Source organism: Antechinus flavipes, chromosome 2 (genome assembly GCF_016432865.1).
Source record: "Antechinus flavipes isolate AdamAnt ecotype Samford, QLD, Australia chromosome 2, AdamAnt_v2, whole genome shotgun sequence".
NCBI classification, from domain to species: Eukaryota; Metazoa; Chordata; class Mammalia; order Dasyuromorphia; family Dasyuridae; genus Antechinus; species Antechinus flavipes.
Window position 1 is genome coordinate 129,758,538 of NC_067399.1, and position 22,115 is coordinate 129,780,652.

A 22,115-nucleotide genomic window follows, 5' to 3' on the forward strand; every position below is an offset into this window, starting at 1 on the left:
CTCCTCAAACCTAGGTCTACTTACCTTTAACACTATATTGTTCCCACTTCAATAATCACTTATCATAGTGTTTCCCACATAAATGCTTATATGTATATATGTACATTATATGTTAACAAAGAGATTTGGATCAGATAATTTCTAATGGCCCTTTACATCTCTAAATATATGATCTTCTGATCCTAAACAAAATAAACAAATTACATATCTCAGCTTAAGTATTTCACTAGCCCTGTTGGGATAATATTGGGTTAATATAAGCTATTTGGTGGTATTGATGCTTTTGTCATTTTTTGTTTTGGGTTTTGTTCTGTTTGTTTTGGCACATAAGTTGATATTTATTCTGCACAATAGAAAATGTAAAACCAATGCAAATAATTCTTAATATTCTATAGACAATGTACCAAAAATAGATAAATGACTCAAAGTATTTCTTAAGCAATCAATATAATACATCTCAGCACTCAATGAATCCCATTGCCCTAGTGTCCTAAAGTGAAAATGTTCTCATAGTCTCATGGTGCCACCCTGTTTGTACTTCCCTCAGAAGGTGAATGAATAAGAGTAGCTAGTGAAGTAGTTTCCTAAAATCTGGGGAAATCTCACTTTCCATATAAATACAAGCAAACCCTCTAGACAAATTGAATCACCACATGGTTTGTCCTTCCCTTGAAAAGGAAAGGAACTTACTTTCTCTCTAGACAGACATTGTCCTAACATTACAACGAGTTTCATTTTTGCTCTGTAGAGAATTAACAAAAATCCTATTTGATAATTCTATTATGTAAGCTTGAAAGTTCACCAGAAGGAAAATAAACAATACTGCTAAATGTCACTGTCGCTGTTTTTATAAATACATTCATTGATTTTTTTTCATTTTTATCTTATCTACATTTTTTATTGTATCCTTCACTTTAATTTCTACCAGGGAAAAATCCTTTATAACAAAAAAATAAAATAAACAAGGGACCAAGTGGGAGGCTGATAGTGTGTAGTTAGAACACCTAACTAATAGCTCAGATAAAGCTTTTCTGTGAATTGCTCCACATCTATAGTTACCTGTTTCTATAAAAAAAGCAGTTATTGTTCAGTAATTTCAGTTTATATCCAACTCTTTATGATGCCATTTGGAGTTCTTTGGCAAAGATGCTGAAATGATTTGTCATTACTTTCTCCAGGAAACTAAGGTAAACAGAGGTAAATGACTTTCCCAGTGTCACATATCTCATAAGTGTCTGAAGCAAGAATATAACTCAGGAAATTAACTCTTCCTGATCTTAAGCCTGGCACTCTATCCACTGTACCAACCAGCTTCCTGAAAAAAAAAAAGAAAAAGTAGGGGGAGATGTTCTGTCCTGTGTTTTCTTCTCCTAGTACTAGACTTGTTTTGAGTTGGACTTGACTCAGGCCAGTTTCCTGGTAGTTTAAGTTTAATGCTGGAACAAAATGAGTCACTCTTAGATGCCTAAAAAATTAAATTAATTATTAAAATTTTAAATTTAATTAAATTTAAAAATTATTATTATTATTTTTTATTTATCAACATCCTATCAGGAAAAAGCTCTTTAACAGCTAAGGCTCTGAGGACACCTTAAATTGTTTCACATGAAACTCTCTTGACTTAGTTGCTTATCCTGATCTATCAGCCAAATACTAGCTGCTCTTGGGATCTATTTTATAGGGTGGTGATGTCAATAATAAGAGTCTATAGTCATTTCAAGCAACCAAATCTAGAGGATGTTTTGAATACTTTTAAAATGCAAACTAATGTAATTTTCAGGTAGATGGGAGAGGACTAGAATGCGTGTTGGGAAGAGGTTAGGATTACACCTTCTACACTTGGCCAATATAATTTTCCAGCATTCAATCTCAATTGTTTTGCTCTGTTTTCTTTCTATTTACATTGTTATTAATATTTTACATTGCTTTTTTGACTGCTACATTTAAAGTCTTCCCAGTCTACTCTGAAATGTTTATATTCACTGTTACTGTACAGCAATATCCTATTACATTCTTATGCAAAGAGTTAGCCATTCCCTTGTTGATGTATTGTGGTTACCAACTCTTTATGGACTACTTGTGTCCATCCTGTGGCAGAAACTCCTGAGCTGATATTGGTCTGATCAGCCACAGTCAAGTGAACTGACCTTCTCTCCAACATAATGATATAATTTTGATAATGTTTGGGAATGAGGGACAACAGCCAAGTTACCATGGATGCTCTAAATCAGGAGTTCTTAATATAGATCCATAAATTTGCATGCTGTAATTGTTGTTTTAGTATTTTCATAACTGTATTTTAATATGATTAATTTTCTTTGTGATCCTATGCATTTTGTTTTATAAATTTAAAAACACTACTCTGAGAATGAATACGTAGACTTAAACAGCCTAACCTACAGTCCATAATAAAAAAAAATGGTTAAAACCCCTACTCTAAATTGCATCATTGTCATCATTAGGATTGTTTTTTAAAAAAGATAGGAACGGTACAATCGCATAGAAACACACATTTGATTTGGGACAGCTATGTATATTGGCATGTTAACTCCGTCACTAATTTCTATAATCATTTGCAGCTGATCATTTCACCTTTCTTGATCTTGGTTTTTTCATCTGTAAAACATAAATATTGTTTGTACCACTGTTTCAAAAGATTTCTGTGAGAAAGTATAGCATAAATTTTAGAGACCACATGGTATCATGAACAGAGGGCTAATTTTAGCTTCCTATATTTTTAATGTGGAAAAGACCTGTGTCCCAGTTCTTCCTCTGACATAGAGCTTCTCAATGGCCCAGGAAACTCTCAAAAATTAAAAGATGTAGATCAGGAGCTATTTTGTATTGGTAACATGTTTGCTTTAATGAGAATTTCTTATATCAGAAATCTCCAAACATTTTTACTCATACAATCTAATAGTTTAAAAAACTAAATATGCATCCCCAGTATATGCATATTGAGGAGGGTGTACTTTGATGGTTTATAAATTATGCACAAGAAATATAATACAATTATTTACATTGCAAATTTTTCAAAATATAAATTTTAAAAGAATGAGATAAATATGAGATGATATTCAATCACAGACTCAGGGAGCCACTCGAGCTTAATCAAATAGGAGAATAACATGGTCAGCTAGACATTTTAGAGACATTACTTTAGCAGATCTCTGGAGGACAGATTAGAGAGGAAAGAGGCTTGAGAAGAATCTAATTTAGAGTACATATAGTCCAGTTGAAAGATGATGATAGGAATCTGAAATTAGAGTGGATCAGGGAACCGTAATGAGTAGATGTGATGATATTGTGGTTATGAAAATTTCAATGAGTAGAAAAATGATGTTACCTTAGTCAAGGTCCTATGGGTAGAAAAGAGTTCCTTGCTTCCTAGATAGAATTATTAATATAAAATTATGATAATTAGTATTTTATATGGCATTATAAATATTAGAAAGGATTATCTTCACAGCATTATTGATAAGTAGCAAAAGTCATATTATCCCCATCTTGCATGTGAGGGAATTAAAACTTAAAAAGTATAAACAACTTGTTTATTCCTATAGAACAAGTAAATAAATGATGGATATAAGATATAAACCCCAGGTTTATCAGAGGAGAAATCATTGAAGATTATGACTACTGCTTTTAACATACAATTTTTATATTTGCAAAATGGTTTTCATTGATCATCTCACTGTAGACTTAGGATTAACACATCTTATCTTTCATTTATTATTATTATTTATAGATGAGGAAAATAAGGCCAGATAGATTTATGGTATGCCCATAGTCACTTAGCTAGTGAATATTTAAGGTAAATACTGCTCTGAGGGTAGCTCTGGTGGCACAGTAGATAGACCACTATCCCTGGAGTCAGGAAGACTGGAGTTTCAGCCTCAGACATTTGATACTAGTTGTGTGACTATGGACAAGTAATTTAATCCCAATTGCCTCATCAAAAAAAAAGAAAAAAAAAAGAAAGAAAAAGAAAAAGAAAGTAGGTTTCTCTGATTCTGAATCCAGTAGTCTATTATTCCACAGATAAAAAATATAACACAAAATTAAGCTTAGGGTAAAATGAATGGTATGAAAAAAATTCCTCACATTTCTATAACATTTTGATTTTCAAAAGTTACTTTCTTAAAAACTAGCCTTCTTATGCAGCTAGTTTAAGTATTATTATACCTATATTTCCAGATAAGATTTTACTTATGTGTCCTGTAATGACAGTATTGGAAATCAAAACCAAACTTGTGACTTCAACCCAGGGATTATTTCCCTTTTTTATGCTGTCTTTTGTGTTGATGTGGGATTATTTTTGCTAAACTGCTTGTGTTTTTTTTAAATTTTTCTTATATTTTCTGCTATCAAGAATGTGTTTTCAAGTCATGGATGGAAAAATTAAATGTTTGGAAACTAAAGTTTACACTAAAATATAAATATATATATTAAAAAGAAACAACTCAATTTTTCTATTTTGAACCAGATTTATGTAAATGTAAAAATATAATAAAAAGAAACAACTCAATTTTTCTATTTTGAACCAGAGTTATACTTTCATGGTGTTAAAAATTTTTATATGAAATTTCTATCTACCAACATAAAGAGGGCCATACTATGCAACTGTTACTGAGAATTAACATAAGATAGTACATAGAAAGCTAATCTTATAGTCAAAAAGACCTGGTTCACATTCCATGTTTCTCCCAGTTTGGGACAAAATTTTTGGAATTCTATATATGACTAAGGATGAAATATATAGGGATCATCACAAGGCTCACCTTTTAATTAGCTGAAAATTGGGAAAAAAAAGAATGAAATTAAATTCCCTCTTAATTAATTCATTATTATTGATTAAGCTTATATGCTAATGATGCCTTAAATTTGAACCTATCTAAATAGAAATTTAACCACTGAATTTCTTAATTTGATTTCTAGTTTGTGGCTGCTGATAACAAAATCAAGTTTTGGTTCGAGATGAACTCTTTGGTAGATATGTTTACCATTCCACCAACTTTTGTTTCTTATTATCTGAACATTAACTGGCTAGGTAAGTATATCTATAATTTTATATACATATATATCTTGCTTATGAAGGTCTTTTATTTTTTACTTTCAAATTTTTTTTCTTGAATTATTCTCCATCTTTTCAGAGACAGACAATATGTTTTTCCTCTCCATGGTTTAAAATTATTCAGTTTATGTGACAGAAAGTTCTTTAGTTAAAGCCTAGATAAAGTAACTATATCAGTGATTACAACCTACATTTTACATCTTGTGAGGTGTTGTTATGAAGTTGTTATAAGGTAACTGCAAATAATTATTCAAAGTATTGTGCTTTAGTCTTTAAGAATTTTCCCAATCAATGCAACTTTTATGATATAGAGATACATGAAATACATTTGATGTTAGAAAAGTTTGAGGACCAATGTTGTAATAAACATAATGTTATCTTTTAAAATCCATTTAATTAGTCCCTTTTCTTTTGAGGAGGGAATTCAAGTAATTTATATTCAGTTATAGAATTTTTATAATTGACTAACTAATAATAGCTCTTTCAGGCAACAGTTTAATTCTTCAAAAACTGATACCTAAATGTCGAGAAATGTTATTACCTCTGCATATCAAATCATAGCTCAACCTATAGAATGACTATTAAGTTATGCATTACTTGGCCAGGACAAAGCATGAAACAAAGAACAATTTTATAATTATAATGTTCCTGAATGTAGAGGTACCTTCTTCTGCTTCCATGGAGATAGTAGAAGGATAGTAGAAAAAAAGCTTGGTGGTTCCTAAAATATTAAAACTGTTTTAATTAACAATAAAATAGCATTCTCCCGGAAACAATGAGACATCAATATGATGTGATGATAAAGAAACTAAAAGAAAAGAAAAAGCTGCATATAAAAATGATGGGTCACAGATGGGTTCAGTTGTTTTATTATGTATCCAAAGGAAAGAAAAAGCATAATTTCTTAAGATATTTGGCATTTCACATGGCTCTGCACATACAAAAAAATAAAACATAAAGAGAACGATAAAGGTAATTTCATCTTTCATCTATGAGTTTGGCTTCAAATAAAAATTATTAGAATTTAAAAATGATTCAGTAATGAAACATGAAACAGTTAAACTTTAGTCAGAAAGCTCTTTGAATCTCAGAATCAGAGAAACTTTAAAATGAAAGGAAATTTAGTCCCTACTTAATCCAAATACCATTTTTAAATAGTCCTCACTACAACATAAACTATAGATAGTAATCCAGCCTCTACATGAAGACCTCCATGAGATTATGGGAATATTTGGCAGGTTGTTGGAAGGACTACAGGAAGTTGTTGCCCTTATTATGAGGCAGCCTATTCTTCGTAAAGATAGCTTTGATTGCTTTACTTTCCTGAGCTTTTAACTATTGTATCTGTTTCTGTCCTTTGAAGAGCCACAAAACATAATGCAGAAAGACAACCTATAGAATACAATTAATATTTTAATAGAAAGTTTGGTTTTGTAAAAGCAGGATGAGATCAAAATAGATTTTTTTCTTGTGTTACATATTTTAATTACTAAGCTTGTAGTCTATTAAAATACCCAGATTTTTTTTTTAATTATACCTTTTTATTTACAAGTTATATGCATGGGTAATTTTACAGCATTGACAATTGCCAAACTTTTTATTCCAATTTTTCCCCTCCTTTCCCCTACCCTCTCCCCCAGATAGCAGGTTGACCAATACATGTTAAATATGTTAAAGTATAAATTAAATACAATATAAATATACATGTCCAAACAGTTATTTTGCAGTACAAAAAGAATCAGACTTTGGGAGAAGACTATGAAGCACTACATAGAATTCCCAATCCCTCTATTTCTGTTCACCTGCAGTATTTGATTTCCTTCATAGGCTTATAGTACACTATTTCAAAGTCTGATAAGCCTATGAAGGAAATCAAATACTGCAGGTGAACAAAAATAGAGGGATTGGGAATTCTATGTAGTGCTTCATAGTCTTCTCCCAGAGTTCTTTCCCTGGGTGTAGCTGGTTCAATTCATTATTGCTCTATTGGAACTGATTTGGTTCATCTCATTGTTGAAGATGGCCACATCCATCAGAATTGATCATCATATAGTATTGTTGTTGAAGTATATAAAAATCTCCTGACCCTGCTCATTTCACTCAGCATCAGTTCATGTAAGTCTCTCCAGGCCTTTCTGAAATCATGCTGTTGGTCATTTCTTACCGAACAATAATATTCCATAATATTCATATACCACAATTTATTCAGCCATTCTCCAATTGATGGGCATCTGTTTGGTTTCCAGTTTCTGGCCACTACAAAGAGGGCTGCCACAAACATTTTTGCACATACAGGTCCCTTTCCCTTCTTTAGTATCTCTTTGGGGTATAAGCCCAGTAGTAACACTGCTGGATCAAAGGGTATGCACAGTTTGATAACTTTTTGATCATAGTTCCAAATTGCTCTCCAGAATGGCTGGATGTATTCACAATTCCACCAACAATGTATTAGTGTCCCTGTTTTCCCACATCTCCTCCAACATTCAGCATTATCTTTCTCTGTCATTCTAGCCAATCTGACAGGTGTGTAGTGCTATCTCAGAGTTGTCTTAATTTACATTTGTCTGATTAATAATGACTTAAAGCATCTTTTCATATGTCTAGAAATAGTTTTAATTTCTTCATCTGAGAATTGTCTGTTCATATCCTTTGACCATTTATCAGTTGGAGAATGGCTTGATTTCTTATAAATTAAAGTCAATTCACTACATAAAATACCAAATTTTTGATAAGATTAATTACTCTATAGCTACATATCTATCTTGCATTTGAGAATTTAGTTTTAATCCAAATATTAATTTATATTTGTAATTTCACCAGATTTTCCAACCTGATAAGATTTTTTTCTCTTTTGACTATAAACTGGTTATTTACTTTGTTCCCTATCCTTTATAGTTCGTATCATCTCCAAATTTTTATAAGGAAGTTATCTATACATGTCCATGCTTGCCTCAGTTTCCTCTTTTATAAAATTAACTGGAGAAGAAAATAACAAGGCATTCTTGTAACTTGCCAAGAAAATCCCAAATAGGCCAAGAAGAGTCATACCCAACTGAAAAATGGCTCAACAACAACAACAAACTATGTATATTGATTTTAAAAACCTAAAAAACAAATCAAAAGTTATCAATCAGTATAGGGTGTATCAAAAATCTCCGAGACATTCAACTTAAAGTGAAGTTAAGTTAGGGTTAAGGGTTAAGGAAGATAGATTAACATCCAAGTACCAATGATTACAATCATTCAACCTCTTTTTTTTAAGTAAATATTTTATTTTTTTAATTTTCAAAGATAGTTTTCAACATTCATTTTCATAAGATTTTAAGTTCTGAATTTTTATCCCTTTCTCCCATTCCCTATCCCTCAAACAACAAGCAATCTGATACAGATTCTACATGTACAATCTTGTTAAACATATTATCGCATTAGTCATGTTTTGAAAGAAGAAACAAAACAAAAGGCATAAAGCCATGAAAATGAAAAAACAAAATAAAATGACTAAAACATTGGAAATAATATACTTTGACCTACCTCCAATTCCATAGCTCTTTCTGTGTATGTAGATAGCATTTTCAGTCATGAGGCTTTTGGAATTATCTTGGACCATTCTATTGCTAAAAAGCTTTAAGTCAATAATAATTGATCATCACACAATGTTACTATTACTGTATACAATTCACTCTTGGTTCTGCTCACTTCATTCAGCACCAGAACATACAAATCTTTCCAGGTTTTCCTGAAATTCACCTGCTTATCATTTCATACAGCACAATAGCATTCTTTTATGTTCATAGATTACAATTTGTTGACATATTCTCCAATTGATGGGCAATTGTCCATCTCAAATGTCCACTTCTTTGCCACCATAAAAAAGCTGCTATAAGTATTTTTGTACATATAGGTCCTTTTCCATTTTTACTATGTCTTTGGGATATAGACTTATTAATGGTATTGCTTTACCAAAAGGTATGCACAATTTGATTGCCCTTTTGAGCACAGTTCCAAAATGCTCTCCAGATGATTGGATTAGTTCACAACTCCACCAATAGTGCATTAATGTCCCAGTTTTTCCACAACTTTTTCAACATCCAACATTTCTTTTTCTGTCATTTTAGTCACTCTGACAGGTGTGAGATGGTACCTCGGAGTTGTTTTAATTTGCATTTCTTTGATCAGTAGTTATTTAGAGCATTTTTATATTACTATAGATAATTTTAATTTCTTCATCTGAAAACTGCATGTTTATATCCTTTGAAAATTTATTAATTGGAGAATGACTTGCATTTTCATGAGTTTGACTCAACTATCTATTTATTTGAGAAATTAGACCTTTATCAGAAACACTTGCAATAAAAATGTATTTTTCATCTTTGTGCTTTACTTTTTTAACATTGGTAGCAGTTGTTTTGTTTATGTAAAACTTTTTGACTTATTGTAATAAAAATTATCCATTTTGTTTTTCAAAATATTATTTATCTCTTTTTTGATAATAGTCTTCTTCATATATTTAAAAGGTAAGCTACATTTTGCTCTCCTAATTTATTTATGGTATCACCCTTTACATTTAAATAATGTAACGATTTTGACCTTTTGTTCATACATAGTATGAAATGTTGATCTATTCCAAGATTTGAACACACTGTTTTCCAGTTTTCTGAGAAATTTGTGTCAAATAATGTTTTCCAAGTGAAACTGGAGTTTCTGATTTATCAAATAATAGATTAGTATAGTCATTTATTACTGTGTTTTGTGTATCTAATGTATTCCATTGATCTACCTCTATGTTTCTTAGTTAATGATTTTGATGATTGTCACTTTATAATATAATTTAAAATTTGATATACCTTTGCCAACCACCTTTGTATTTCTTTTTTCATTAATTCCCTCAATATTTTTGATCTTTTGTTCTTCCAGATGAATTTTCTTATTAGAAAAATATTTTAGTACTTTGATTTGCATAGCCTTGAATAAGCAAATAGATTTATATAAAATTGTAATTTTTATCATATTAGTTGGGCTCAATCATGAGAAATTAATAATTTCCCAATTATTTATATCTGACTTTATTTGTATGAAAAGTGTTTGTTATTATGTTCATATGATTCCTGAGTTTTAAAACTGTATGTTCATATTCTTTGACCATTTATCCTTTGGGGAAAGACTTGTGTTCTTATAAATTTGACACAGTTTTTTATATATTTCAAAAATGAGACCTTTATCAGAAATACTGCTGTAAAGATTTTTTTTTCCTTAGCCTCATATTTCCCTTTTAATCTTGTTTCTATTGGTTTTGTTTATGCAAAAACTTTTGAATTTAATGTAAACAAAGTTGTCCATTTTGCCTTTCATAATATTCTCTAGTTCTTTTTTTGGTCTTCATTTTCCAAAGATCTGATAGGTAAATTATCCCTTGTTCTTTTAATTTGTTTATGGTATCATTTTTTATGCCCAAATCATGTATCCCTTTTTTTTTTCCTGAAGCAATTGGGGTTACGTGACTTGTCCATGGTCATAGAGCTAGGAAGTGTTAAGTGTCTGAGTTCAGATTTGAACTCAGGTCCTCCTGACTTCAGGGCTGGTGCTTTATCCACTCTGCCACCCAGCTGCCCCCAAGTAACTCTTTTGACCTTATTTTGGAATGGGATAAAAGATATAAGTCTATGCTGAGTTTCTGATATATTATTTTCCAGTTTTCCCAAGGTTTATTCTTTTTATCCTCATTCAATTTTCTCCAGATGTCTATCATAGTATAAACAGGTGGAAAATGGGGTAGAGGGAAATAAATAGAAAATACATATATAGTCAGTAATCATTATTGTGAAAAAAATTGCAGTAAGTTTCTTTGATAAAGACTTCATTTCTCAAATATAGAAAGCTGAGTCAAATTTATAGAAATAATAATGGGTCCTCAATTGATAAATGTTCAAAGAATGTGAGCAGGCAGATTTCAGACAAAGTAATCAAAGCTCTTTATAAAGTTCTATAAAATACTCTAAATTACTATAGGTGAGAAAAATTCAAATTAAAATAACTTTGAGCTACAACCTCATACCTGTCAGATTGGTTAATATGAAAGTAAAGGAAAATGACAAGTGTTGGAGGAGATCTAGGAAAATCATGACATTAATGCATTGTTGGTGGAGTTATAAACTGGCCCAACCATTCTATAGGATAATTTGGAACTATCCCCAGAGGCCTATAAAACTATGGCCTTTGACCTAGCTACCACAACTAGTCCTTTATTCCAAAGAGATAAAGGGGGAAAAAAAGACATACACATGTGCAGAAATATGTATAGCCACATTTTAATGTTGGCAATGAATTAGAAATCAAAGAGAGACTAATCAGGGAATGATTGAATAATTTTTGGTATATATAAATGATTGTGATGGAATACTATTTTGCTATAAGAAATGATGAGCAATATGCTTTCAGAAAAACCTGGAAACACTTATATGAACTGAATTGAAATAAAATGAGCAAAACCAATAGAACAGTATGCACCATAAAATCAATATCATGTGATAATTAACTGTAAATAACAAATATCATTAGCAACATAATGATCCAAGAAAAGTCCAAAGGACTTATGATGAAAAATGCTATTTATTTCCAGGAGGCAGGGGGGAACTAATGGAGTATGAATGTAAATCAAAACATACTTTTTTTTTGTTTTTTCCAACCTTTACTTTCACAATATGATTGATATGGAAATATATTGTGAGAAATGAATGTTTCCCTCACATTTAAGAAGTTATTAGTGCATAAGGATCGAGGTTTTCCCCATTTTTCACTTCCTCATCCAGTAATTAACCAGTGTGGGAAATCCCTCTTAAAGATTTACCAGATCTAGATCTAATAAATCAATAAAAGAAATTCTAAGTTTTAGATATGAGTGTATTCCTGCTTACTGTGTTCACTCAGAGAAACATAGGGACATGTTAATTATTTCTAACAAGACAGACCATATGGAAATTGATGTGTATTTTAACAAGATTTGAGGGACCCCATCATGTACCCCAAGATAGTCATGAACAACACCTCTTTAAAGGGCATACAAACTGTGACCCCACAACCATTAGCGGTCTTTGATAAAAGAGAAGCAACCAAATGATCTTTCTTTTTATTAATAGTTTTATTAACAAAATAATTAAATTATCCAGAAACTCAATCTCTTGAATCTTTTTAAACATGAAAGTAATTTGAATGACTCCATATATGTGATCTAGATCAAATTGCTTGTCTTCATAATCAGGAAACGAAGTGGGGAGGGAAATTTTAAAATTCAGTTAATGAATGTTAGAAATTATTATGTAATTGAGGGGGGGAATAAAATATAAATTAAAAAAGAAGTGCTGCTACAAAAAATGTTGGCATACATAAGTCATTTGTTTTTTCATTGATATTTTTTCATTAATATAAAGTAAAATCTCCAGGCCAAAAAATATTCTTCACATAATTCTGAATTGCATTCCAGAATGGTCAAATTCAAAGCTTTGCCAATAATAAATTGGTGTACTTTTCTTTCTGAAAAATATTTAATTTTTTATTGTTAGCAAATCTAAAACTGTGTGAAATAACAAGGAGGAAGAGGATCATTTTTGATATATCACCGTGTTTTTGGAAAAAGCATTTAGTTTTTTGCATTGAATATAATAGTTATATTGGATTTCATACATGATTTATTATCATCTTTTTAAAAATATTCTTTAATTCTTATTTTTTGCAGTGTTTTTAGCATGAATTGGTGATGCATTCAGTAAAGAGTATGTGTGTTTTTGTTTTTGTTTTTTTTTTCTGTACCTATTAGTCTTTCAGTTCAGCAAATATCCAGTTTTTCTTTTGCTTTGTTTTGTTTCGATTTAGGATTATGCTCAACTTTGATGGATAAGTTATTTTTGGATACAACTCCACTTGCTTTGTTCTTTAAATATAATGTTCCAAGACATATTATGACTTGTTGGTGTAAAAGTTACTAGGTCTTGTGACCTGCTTGTTTTTATGCAGTATTTTTTTTTCTGCTTGCTTACAATATTTTCTCTTTGACCTGGGAATTTTGAAACTTGGCAATGACTTTTCTGTAAATTTACTTCTTAGGATCTTTTTCAGGAATCATTGGGAGATTCTTTCTAGCTCCACTTTATCTTCTTGTTCTAGAACTTCAGGACAATTTTCCTTAATAGTTTCTTGTAATATTGTATCCAAGATTCTTATTTTGACCAACTTTCAGGTAGGCTAACAATTCTTATATAGTATTAAATTTCAACATTTTCATTTTCAATTTATATTGTTTTCCTAATGTTGAACAATGCTAGCTTTCATGGTGTAAATTCAACATGATCATGAGGAAAACGTTTTTGAGATATATTACTATAATGTGTTTGCCATGATTTTATTTAAATTTTCAAAATCAATAATGATTAATGGCATTTGCACATAGTTACTTTTCTTTGCTCAGGCAAAAGTCTATATGTGGATCTCATAAAGGAAAGGGAGTCTAGATACATACACATGTGTATCTATACATATGTGTGTATGCTATACATCTTACATGCACATACATAATATTCAGGTGTGAATATACATATCTAAATACAATATACCCCTTGACAATAATTAGAATTTTTGATGATGGGTTTGGGGTGAAATATAATAAATTCAACTTGGACATTTTGGGTTTAAGATGTCTATAGGACATAGAGTTCCAGATGTCTAACACTCAATTGGAAATTTATGCCTGAAGGGAAGTCATAAGAGATCAAGGCTGAATAAATAAATGTAAAAATCATGTGACTAATGAAATTAAATTTAATCCAAGGGAATTGATGAGATCACCAAGAGAAGGGGTAGAAAAGAGAAGGACAAAATAGTGCCCAGGAAAGAGATGATACCCACGGTTAGCTGGCATGAACTGAATGAAGATCCAGCAAATGAAACTAAAAAAAGATTCTAAAGATAAAACTATAAAAGAGCATTATTGAGAAAATTCTAAACAGAATGTGTGTGTGTGTGTGTGTGTGTGTGTGTGTGTGTGTGTAAGAGAAGAATGATGAACTATGTAAAAAGTTACAGAAAAATCAATACTAATTAAGATTAAGATTTAGATTTGGAAATTAAGAGATTATTTGTAATTTCAATTGAATGATGTAGTTGGAAGCTAAATGGCATAAAGTTAAGATATTTAAAGAAAAGAAAGTGGCAGCATCTATTGTGAAGGGCTTTCTCAATAGGTTTAGCTATAAAATACAGGAAAGAGATACAACAGTGACAAACTGGATGGATGCATCAAGTGAGGTTTTAAGGATGGGAGAAATAGGAATTTGTTTGAAGGCAACAGGGAAGCAGCCAATAGACTGGGAGAGATTGAAGATTATTGAAAGAGTAGGGATGGCAAAGGAGAAAATCTGAAAGAGAAGACAAAATGGAATGGGATTATGTGCCCATTTTGTTTGTCTTAGCAAAGGGACTCTTGATATGAGACAGAATGAAGCAGATTTAAGAGAAAACTATCTTGTGATATGTGGTAAAATGAGAGAAGAAGGAGCTTTTGGCAAATAGCCATATTTTTTCAAAGAAATAGCAGCCAAAAGCTTCAGAGGAGAAGTTGAGAAGTTATTATAAAGATGAAAAGATTTGGAAAAGCCATGATGATAAGTGGGAAAATGAAGCAATTAGACAGGGTTAAAATTACCTTGTTTTAAAATGAGACCAGCTAAGATTATGTAACATAAATTAATAATACACTCACTCTATATAGTTTTGTAATTTTTCTTTAGCTCCATTCACCAGAAGCATAGGGATGAAGATTGGAGAGGATGTGAATAATGCAAGTAATCTAATCTCCTGTATCTCAGCAAGAGGTGATGTAGTGATAAGATAAGGGGGGAAAGGAGTAGGGGAAAGTGTAGATTACAAGGATCAAGACAGACAGAGAAGAATGAGGGGAGTTGATGGCTATGGAAAGAAATTATGGATAGATAGAGATTTTGTAAATCACAGATAAGAATGAAGAATACATTTTAGGCAGGAGAAACAATGATATGATGAAAGATTTTTATACTATAAAAGAACATCAGAGTTTATGAACATAAAATTAGAACACTGTTAAGTAAAATGACAAAATAAAGACATGTCTGTACACATGTCTGTATAGCTGAAGTAATTTGGAGGAATGGGTCACAGTAAATATAGTTGAAAAACTGGGAAGTTAAAGTATTTGAAGAAGTAGTAGTTTCTTAGTATAATGCCAGGTGTCAGGGATGAAAAGAGACCATGAATTGGACATTGGACTCAGAGGGAAAAAAGTGTCTTGAAGCTTTTTAAACAACAGATACCCGAATCTTGACAGGTTAAAAATATGAATTTATTGAACCTCAAAAGACGGAGACTACTAGTAAAAGTGTTAGAGAGTCTGGAAATCACAATGCTTGTCAAAGCACATTCATACTCCTCCACTATAACCAATGAGTCAGAACTTAAGAGTAAAAATATAGAGTAGAAAGAATGGCCAGAGATGAGCCAGATTTCAGTGTTGGCAAAAAATGGGAGGAATGAGAAAGGAAAAAAAAATTATGATGAAGCCACATTTGATAATGATAGATCAGGAAGGGTAAGTTGGAATTGGACATTGTGGGAACATGAGAAAGGTTGCAGGGAATGGGGTTAAGTGAGCAGATATCGGTACACAGTAAATAGAGTTTGTCCAAAGATGACTAAGACTTGTTATCACTGAAATGAGGAAAATTTGATGGAGTTAGAGTATTCTAACCATTGAGAGATGAGTTTAAGCAATTTTATCTTTCCAGTCACTGGAAAGAAGTTCATTGCGGGAGAGATGGGTGTAGACTACTCCAGACTCTCTGTTGATGTTGCCTTATGGCAGGTAGTGATATTGAGTGCTTTGATGGCCAGGAGCAGAAATTTAAAATTGGCAGCAGCTGGTTAAGGGACAGCCTGGGGGAGTTCAGAAAAAAGACATAAGGTCAAAATCTTATTAGAAAAGAACCTCTGGAGGTCTCATCCAGGACTACTTCTCCCCAGTGCAGTTTCTTTTCCCCTAATCTACATGGGGATACAAGATTGCTTCAAGGGAAATGGTTTTTGTACAAGATTGTTTCAAGGGAAATGGTTTTTGTTCCAAATTCACTCATATCAATCACCCTTATTTCTTTATTTCCCATTACAAATGTATACCTCCTTCCCAAAGAGATTTTTTTTAAGTAGGATCCCTATTCTCTATTCTGTTGAAACTCTCCCTTCCACTAGAAGATTAGAGAAATTATTCTTCTTTCACTATTTCCTCATGGACTTGGTAAAAGTAAATTACTCATTCATTGCTCTCTGTCTTCAACCTCCCCATTTATGCTGTCTCCCACTCAAAAACTGTGTTTCATGTTAATTACTCTTGGGAGGTGGAAATTGTTTACTACCTTTAGACCTGTTTTTCCACCTTCATATCTATTTTTTTCTTTTAATTGCATTTATATTTTTATTTTATTGAATGCTTTTAAAAATCTCCTAATAATGCTCTTTTGTTTTGTTTTGTTATAACTCTGTAAGGCATTTTCTTTTTCTTTCACACACAAAAAAATCTATATCTTGGGAAATTTTAATTACATATTCCTTTCCTCGGTCATTGTATTTACCTTCTTGGGTTTCTGTTGACTGAAGTATGTGCAAATTGAACATTCTGCTCACATCATTCTTAATAACAAATTTATTTTATTTTAAAATTCACAGAACAAAATAACCATTTTCACAACACAGTACAATAAAAAAGATAATTGCACATGAAATTGCAAATTGATCATGCACAATTTGCTATCCTGCCCCAAATACAACAAAATAATCATGTGCATATATATATTTTTTTCCTTGCCCGCCTCAGAGATGGCTACCATTCAGCATAGATAGACACACAGACAGACAGATAAATGATATCTGTGTGTATATGTGTTTGTAAAAAGGCATGTATATACGTATGCATATGTTTAAGTATATATACACATAATCAGATCATTTTTAAGAGTACCTCTTATGATGCTTCTTTTGAACATCCATCTTTATGTATTTGTTTTTGTGTGTTTATATCAATATGTGTACTTCTTTATATTAATATGTTAAATAAAAAAATACTTTTGTACTCTTTCCACCCTGTCCCTCCATGGTGGGGTTTTGTTTCTAATCCTCCCAATTCTTTACCTGCCTTCCCTTCTACTGCCCAAACTCCCTTCTCTTACCCATTTTTCCTTGTGTTTCTGCCCTCCCTTTTGCCCAGACCCTCCCTTTTTTTCTTCTTTCTCCTCCTTTTTCATAGGGTAAGATAAATGTCTATACCCAACTGAGTAATTAAATTATTCCCTCTTTGAGCCCAAACTGATGAGATTAAGTACCAGACAATGCTCATCCCCCTCTGTTCTTTTCCTCTATTATAATAGGTCTTTTGTGACTCTTCATGTTATCTGATTTGTCTCATTATACCTCCCCTTTCCTCTTCTTCCAGGGCAAACCTTTTCCCATTCTTATGTCTTTTTTTCTTTAATATCATACCTTCAAAGTCCATTCACAACTACATTGTCCATCTACGTATGACAGCTCTAACTGTCCCAATAACAGATAGAGTTCTCAAGAGTTATAGATAGCATTTTCCCATCTAGGGATACAAACATTTTAATCTTTGAATTTTATATATATATATATATATATATATATATATATATTATATATATATATATATATATAATTTATATACAATTTCCCACCGTTTACCTTTCTATGCTTCTCTTGAGCCATGTTTGAAAATCAAATTTTCTACATAGTTGTTTTTTTTCAATAAAAACTATTGAAAGTCTCTTCCTTGAAAATTAATCTCCTTCCCTAAAAGATGATGCTTAGTCTAGTTTGGTAGTTAATTCTTGGTTGTAATCCTGGTTCTTTGCCCTCTAAGATATGGTATTCCAGGCCCCCTATTCCTTTATTATAAAACCTTCTCTACTTTCCTGGGGCTACACTGAAATATGTGGAGGATGCCTAATCCCCCTGGGCTGTGCTGAGGCATATGGAAGTCTGATGGCTGAAGATGCCAAATGGCTAGGGCTATCCTGGGTGATTCCTGGAGGTAGAGTCTCAGTCTCTCCTCGTTTTGCCAAGGTACATGGGAAGTCCTGCTATGGGCATTTGCCTGATGCATCATTTGAGGTTGAGGATCTCCTGCTGATTTGCTGAGGTTGGACTTGCTGACAATTCTCTAAGGGTCCCCTGTCTTGGATTGCCCCCCCCCCACAAACCTAAGAGGTATCTCTTCTGACATTCCTACAAGTTTCTTCCCAGATCTTAAAGCTGGTTGGAAAAATATTCAGTTCTATTAAAGAATATTATCCTCTGTTGTTCATTCATAAAATTGTTAACTTTTTAGACTTTTTGTTTATTTGTTTTGACCTGTGGAGATAAACTGCAATTATTCTACTTCCAGAGTATAATCCTTCTTTGTGGAGTTTTTGAAAATTAATGACTAGAAAAAACTTGTAGTCTGTGATCTTTTTCATCATGACCTGCTCACTTTTGTAGCTATTTTTAATAAAATTTCCTTTTCTATTTTGTTTTGCTCATTTTGTAGTAACAGGTTCACATTTTTATTGGTTTATATTTTAAGTTTATTTTTTATATAAAAATGAGCATTGTCTGGAACTTAATCTCATCAGTTTTGGCTCAAAGAGGGGAAAAACTTAATCGATCAATTATATATAGATATACATATATAGAGAGAAAAGAAGTAGGAGAAGAAAGGAGAAGAAAAGGGAAAGAAAGAAAAGAGAGGGCTGGATAAAAAGGAGGGCAGAAAAAATAGGAGAAATGGGTAAAAGAAGAGAGAAGACGTGGTAGAAGGGAGGGTAGGTACAGAATGGGGTGGATTAGAAGCAAAACACTATTAAGGATGGATAGGATAGAAAGAGAGAACAAAAATACATACAGGGAAAAAATAGTATATTTCATTATTATATGCCTGGAAGGCACAGGAGTTCACTAGCGTTGGTTTACTAGGAGAGTCATATGATCAAATATTTGACTAAGGAAAATTACATTGGTACCAGTATGGAAAGTAGTTCAGAATGTTTAGCTACTTGAAACAAGTAGACTATTAAGGAAGCTATTAAAGAGAGCATTAAGAAGGAGAAAGGTGATTAAAGACTGGAGGAATGTAGTAGCTGTTTGAATAGACCAGATTGGAAGCAGGAAAAATTGTGATGGTGAAAATAGCAAATTTTTAGTTTTAAAGAGGTGAGAGAGAATAAGGCATGTAAGATAATGGTGAGGTTAAAAACCTGAGATAGTAAAAGGATAGTAATTTCTTCAATAGAAAGTTGGAAATTTGGGGAAAAGGAATAATTTAATGGTAGAGATCATGAATTTGGTTTTAGATATTTCTGGATATCCACTTTGATATATCTAATAGGAAATTGATGATTTAAGATTAAAGTGCAGAAGAGAATCTGTGTGTGAGAGAGTCGAATCTGAGAATCAAATAAATACAAAGAATTTTAAAACATAAGATCTGATGATGTTACCAAGAAAAAAAGTAAAACGAGAAGAGAAAGGGTCCAAGGACAGCACCTTCAGGAAAACCCATAGTAAAGTGAAGTTATATAAAAGATGAAACAGCAGTAAAACCAGGAAAAAACAGAAGAAAATGGGTGTCAGAAAAACCCAGAGAAAAGTGAATATCAAAGAAGAGAGAGAGAGCCACAATGTCAAGTCCAGCATATAGATTTAGAAGTTTTAAAATGAGAAAAGACTATAATATTTGGAAATTGTCTGTCATGGATGACTTTAGAGAGAACATTTCAGTGATGAGAACATAAACCAGAGAACAAATACCTAATGAGAAACTAAGGAAGAAAATGAAAATTTGGGTACAGAAAGCATTTCAAGGAGTTTTGCTGAAAGAAAAAGAATATATACGATCAACTGACATAATATGATAGTTTTAGTCAAGTTTTTGTTTTATTTATAAAATATAAGCAAACTAAATGTTATTTTTGCTTTTATTTTGTTTTACTTTTTTAATAACAGAACTTAAGGAATATTTGAAAATCTTCAAGTCTGACAAAAACAATCATCATTTCCTATATCTTGCTGAAATCTGGTGTGGAAGTATTAAGGGAAGGAATGTTCTAGAAAATAAGGGGGAAATTCTTATAAATCTTGCCTTGTTGACTTATTCCATTATCATTCATCTTATCAAATCTCAGTCAACAAATAATTGTCAAACAGCTCTAATCTCTAAAGTTCAAGCATCAAAATTTTACTTCACAAATACAACTCCAGAGAACATTGTCTTCACAAACCTGAAACAAAATTAAATCCTATTACTACCTAAAATTGATTGAAAGGAGTCTTCACCAAGGTCAGGTTTTTTTAAACAATATGGACATTCTTATTTACTCCAGGAGTGTGTAGGAAAATGTTTAATAGCTATCTCTGGGGGATGGGAAGAATATAAATACATTTTTTTTAGTTTTATCTACATTATTAACATGTATTCTATCACTTTCTCAAATCTAGACAATTCATAAAACAAAAAAGCAATGTCTGATTTGTAATATGTCCCCATTACAACCCAATTTCTAAGGGTTACATTCTTCCACTAAATTTAACAATCAGCTCCCATCAAGAAACTCAATGTGACCTCAGCACACCCATGTCTCTAGTCTCTTATTGGTAGGTGTCTAATTGATGCTGTAATAATAGATCTTAATTCTATAGATTTCCTATGAAGAGAAAATGTAAGAGAAGAATTTCCAGTCTCATCATGCATCTTCTGTTTCTTCCTGCCAAGAGGAAGAAAAAAGAAAAAGGCATATTCAAGAAATGTCTTAAAATTAAAATAAACAAATCTTGACAAAAATTTGGATATAGATGGTAAAAGATAGTGAGAAGTTGAGAATGACTCCTAATATGTGAATCTGAGGAACTGGGAGAATGATGTGTTCTTTACAGTAATAGGGAAGGTAGGGGAGGAATAATTTCTGATTGTTTTAGATAGATGCAATTTATCATTTTATAGAAAACTCCATTTATTCCTACGCTCTTTAGTGTTTTATTGAGAATAGGGGTTGTATTTTGTCAAATGTCTTTTCTGCATCTATTGAAATAATTATGTGATTTCTGTTACTTTCCTTACTGATATGTTCAGTTGTACTAATAGTTTTCCTAATATTGAATTCCTGGTATAATGCAGCCCTCCATTCCTGATATAAATCCTGCTTGGACATACTATATTATTCTGGTGATAAATTGCTATAATCTTTTTGTTAATGTTTTATTTAAAATGGGATTGGATTAAGCGTTGGTTTAATATCATGAAAACTATCAGCATAATTGACTATGTCAATAACCAAACTTACAGTAATCATATGATTATCTCAATTGATGAAGAAAAAGCATTTGATGAAATACAAAACCCATTCCTGTTTAAAAAAAAACACTATAGAGACTAGAAAAAATGGAGTTTTCTTCAAAATGTTTAGATAACATCTACCTAAAACCATCAACAAGCATTATATATATAATGAGGAAAAACTAGAAGCTTCCCAATAAGATCAGGGTGAAACAAGGTTGCCTGTGATCACTACTACTATTCGATATTGTATTAGAAATATTAGCTTTAGCAATAAGAGAAGAAAAATAAATTGAAAGAATTAGATTAAGAAATGAGGAAAGCAAATTGCAGATATGATGGTATACACAGAGAATCCAAGAGAATCAACTAAAAAACTACTAGTAAAGATTAACAACTTGAGCAAACATAATAACCACATAACTGATCAACATTTCTACATATTAACAACAAAACAACAAGCAGCAAGAAATAGAAAGAAAAATCCTATTCAAAATATAAATAGATATAAAATATCTGAGACTCTGCCTGCCAAGACAAAGACAGGAACTATATGAACACAATTACAAAACACTTTTCACTTTATCTGTAATAAAGTTAGATCTAAACAGTTGTAACAATAGCAAGTTCTGGTGGGTATGCCAA

General features: G+C 31.7%; 1 protein-coding gene across 1 annotated transcript in view; it reads left to right on the top strand.

Moving 5' to 3' along the window:
- The window catches only part of KCNU1 (potassium calcium-activated channel subfamily U member 1), a 268,697-nt gene that overhangs the window by 56,279 nt on the left and 190,303 nt on the right, over positions 1-22,115 (top strand). Inside the window, 1 exon segment of the mRNA XM_051975505.1 lies at positions 4,939-5,050. Within this exon segment, the coding sequence (XP_051831465.1) occupies positions 4,939-5,050 (112 nt within the window).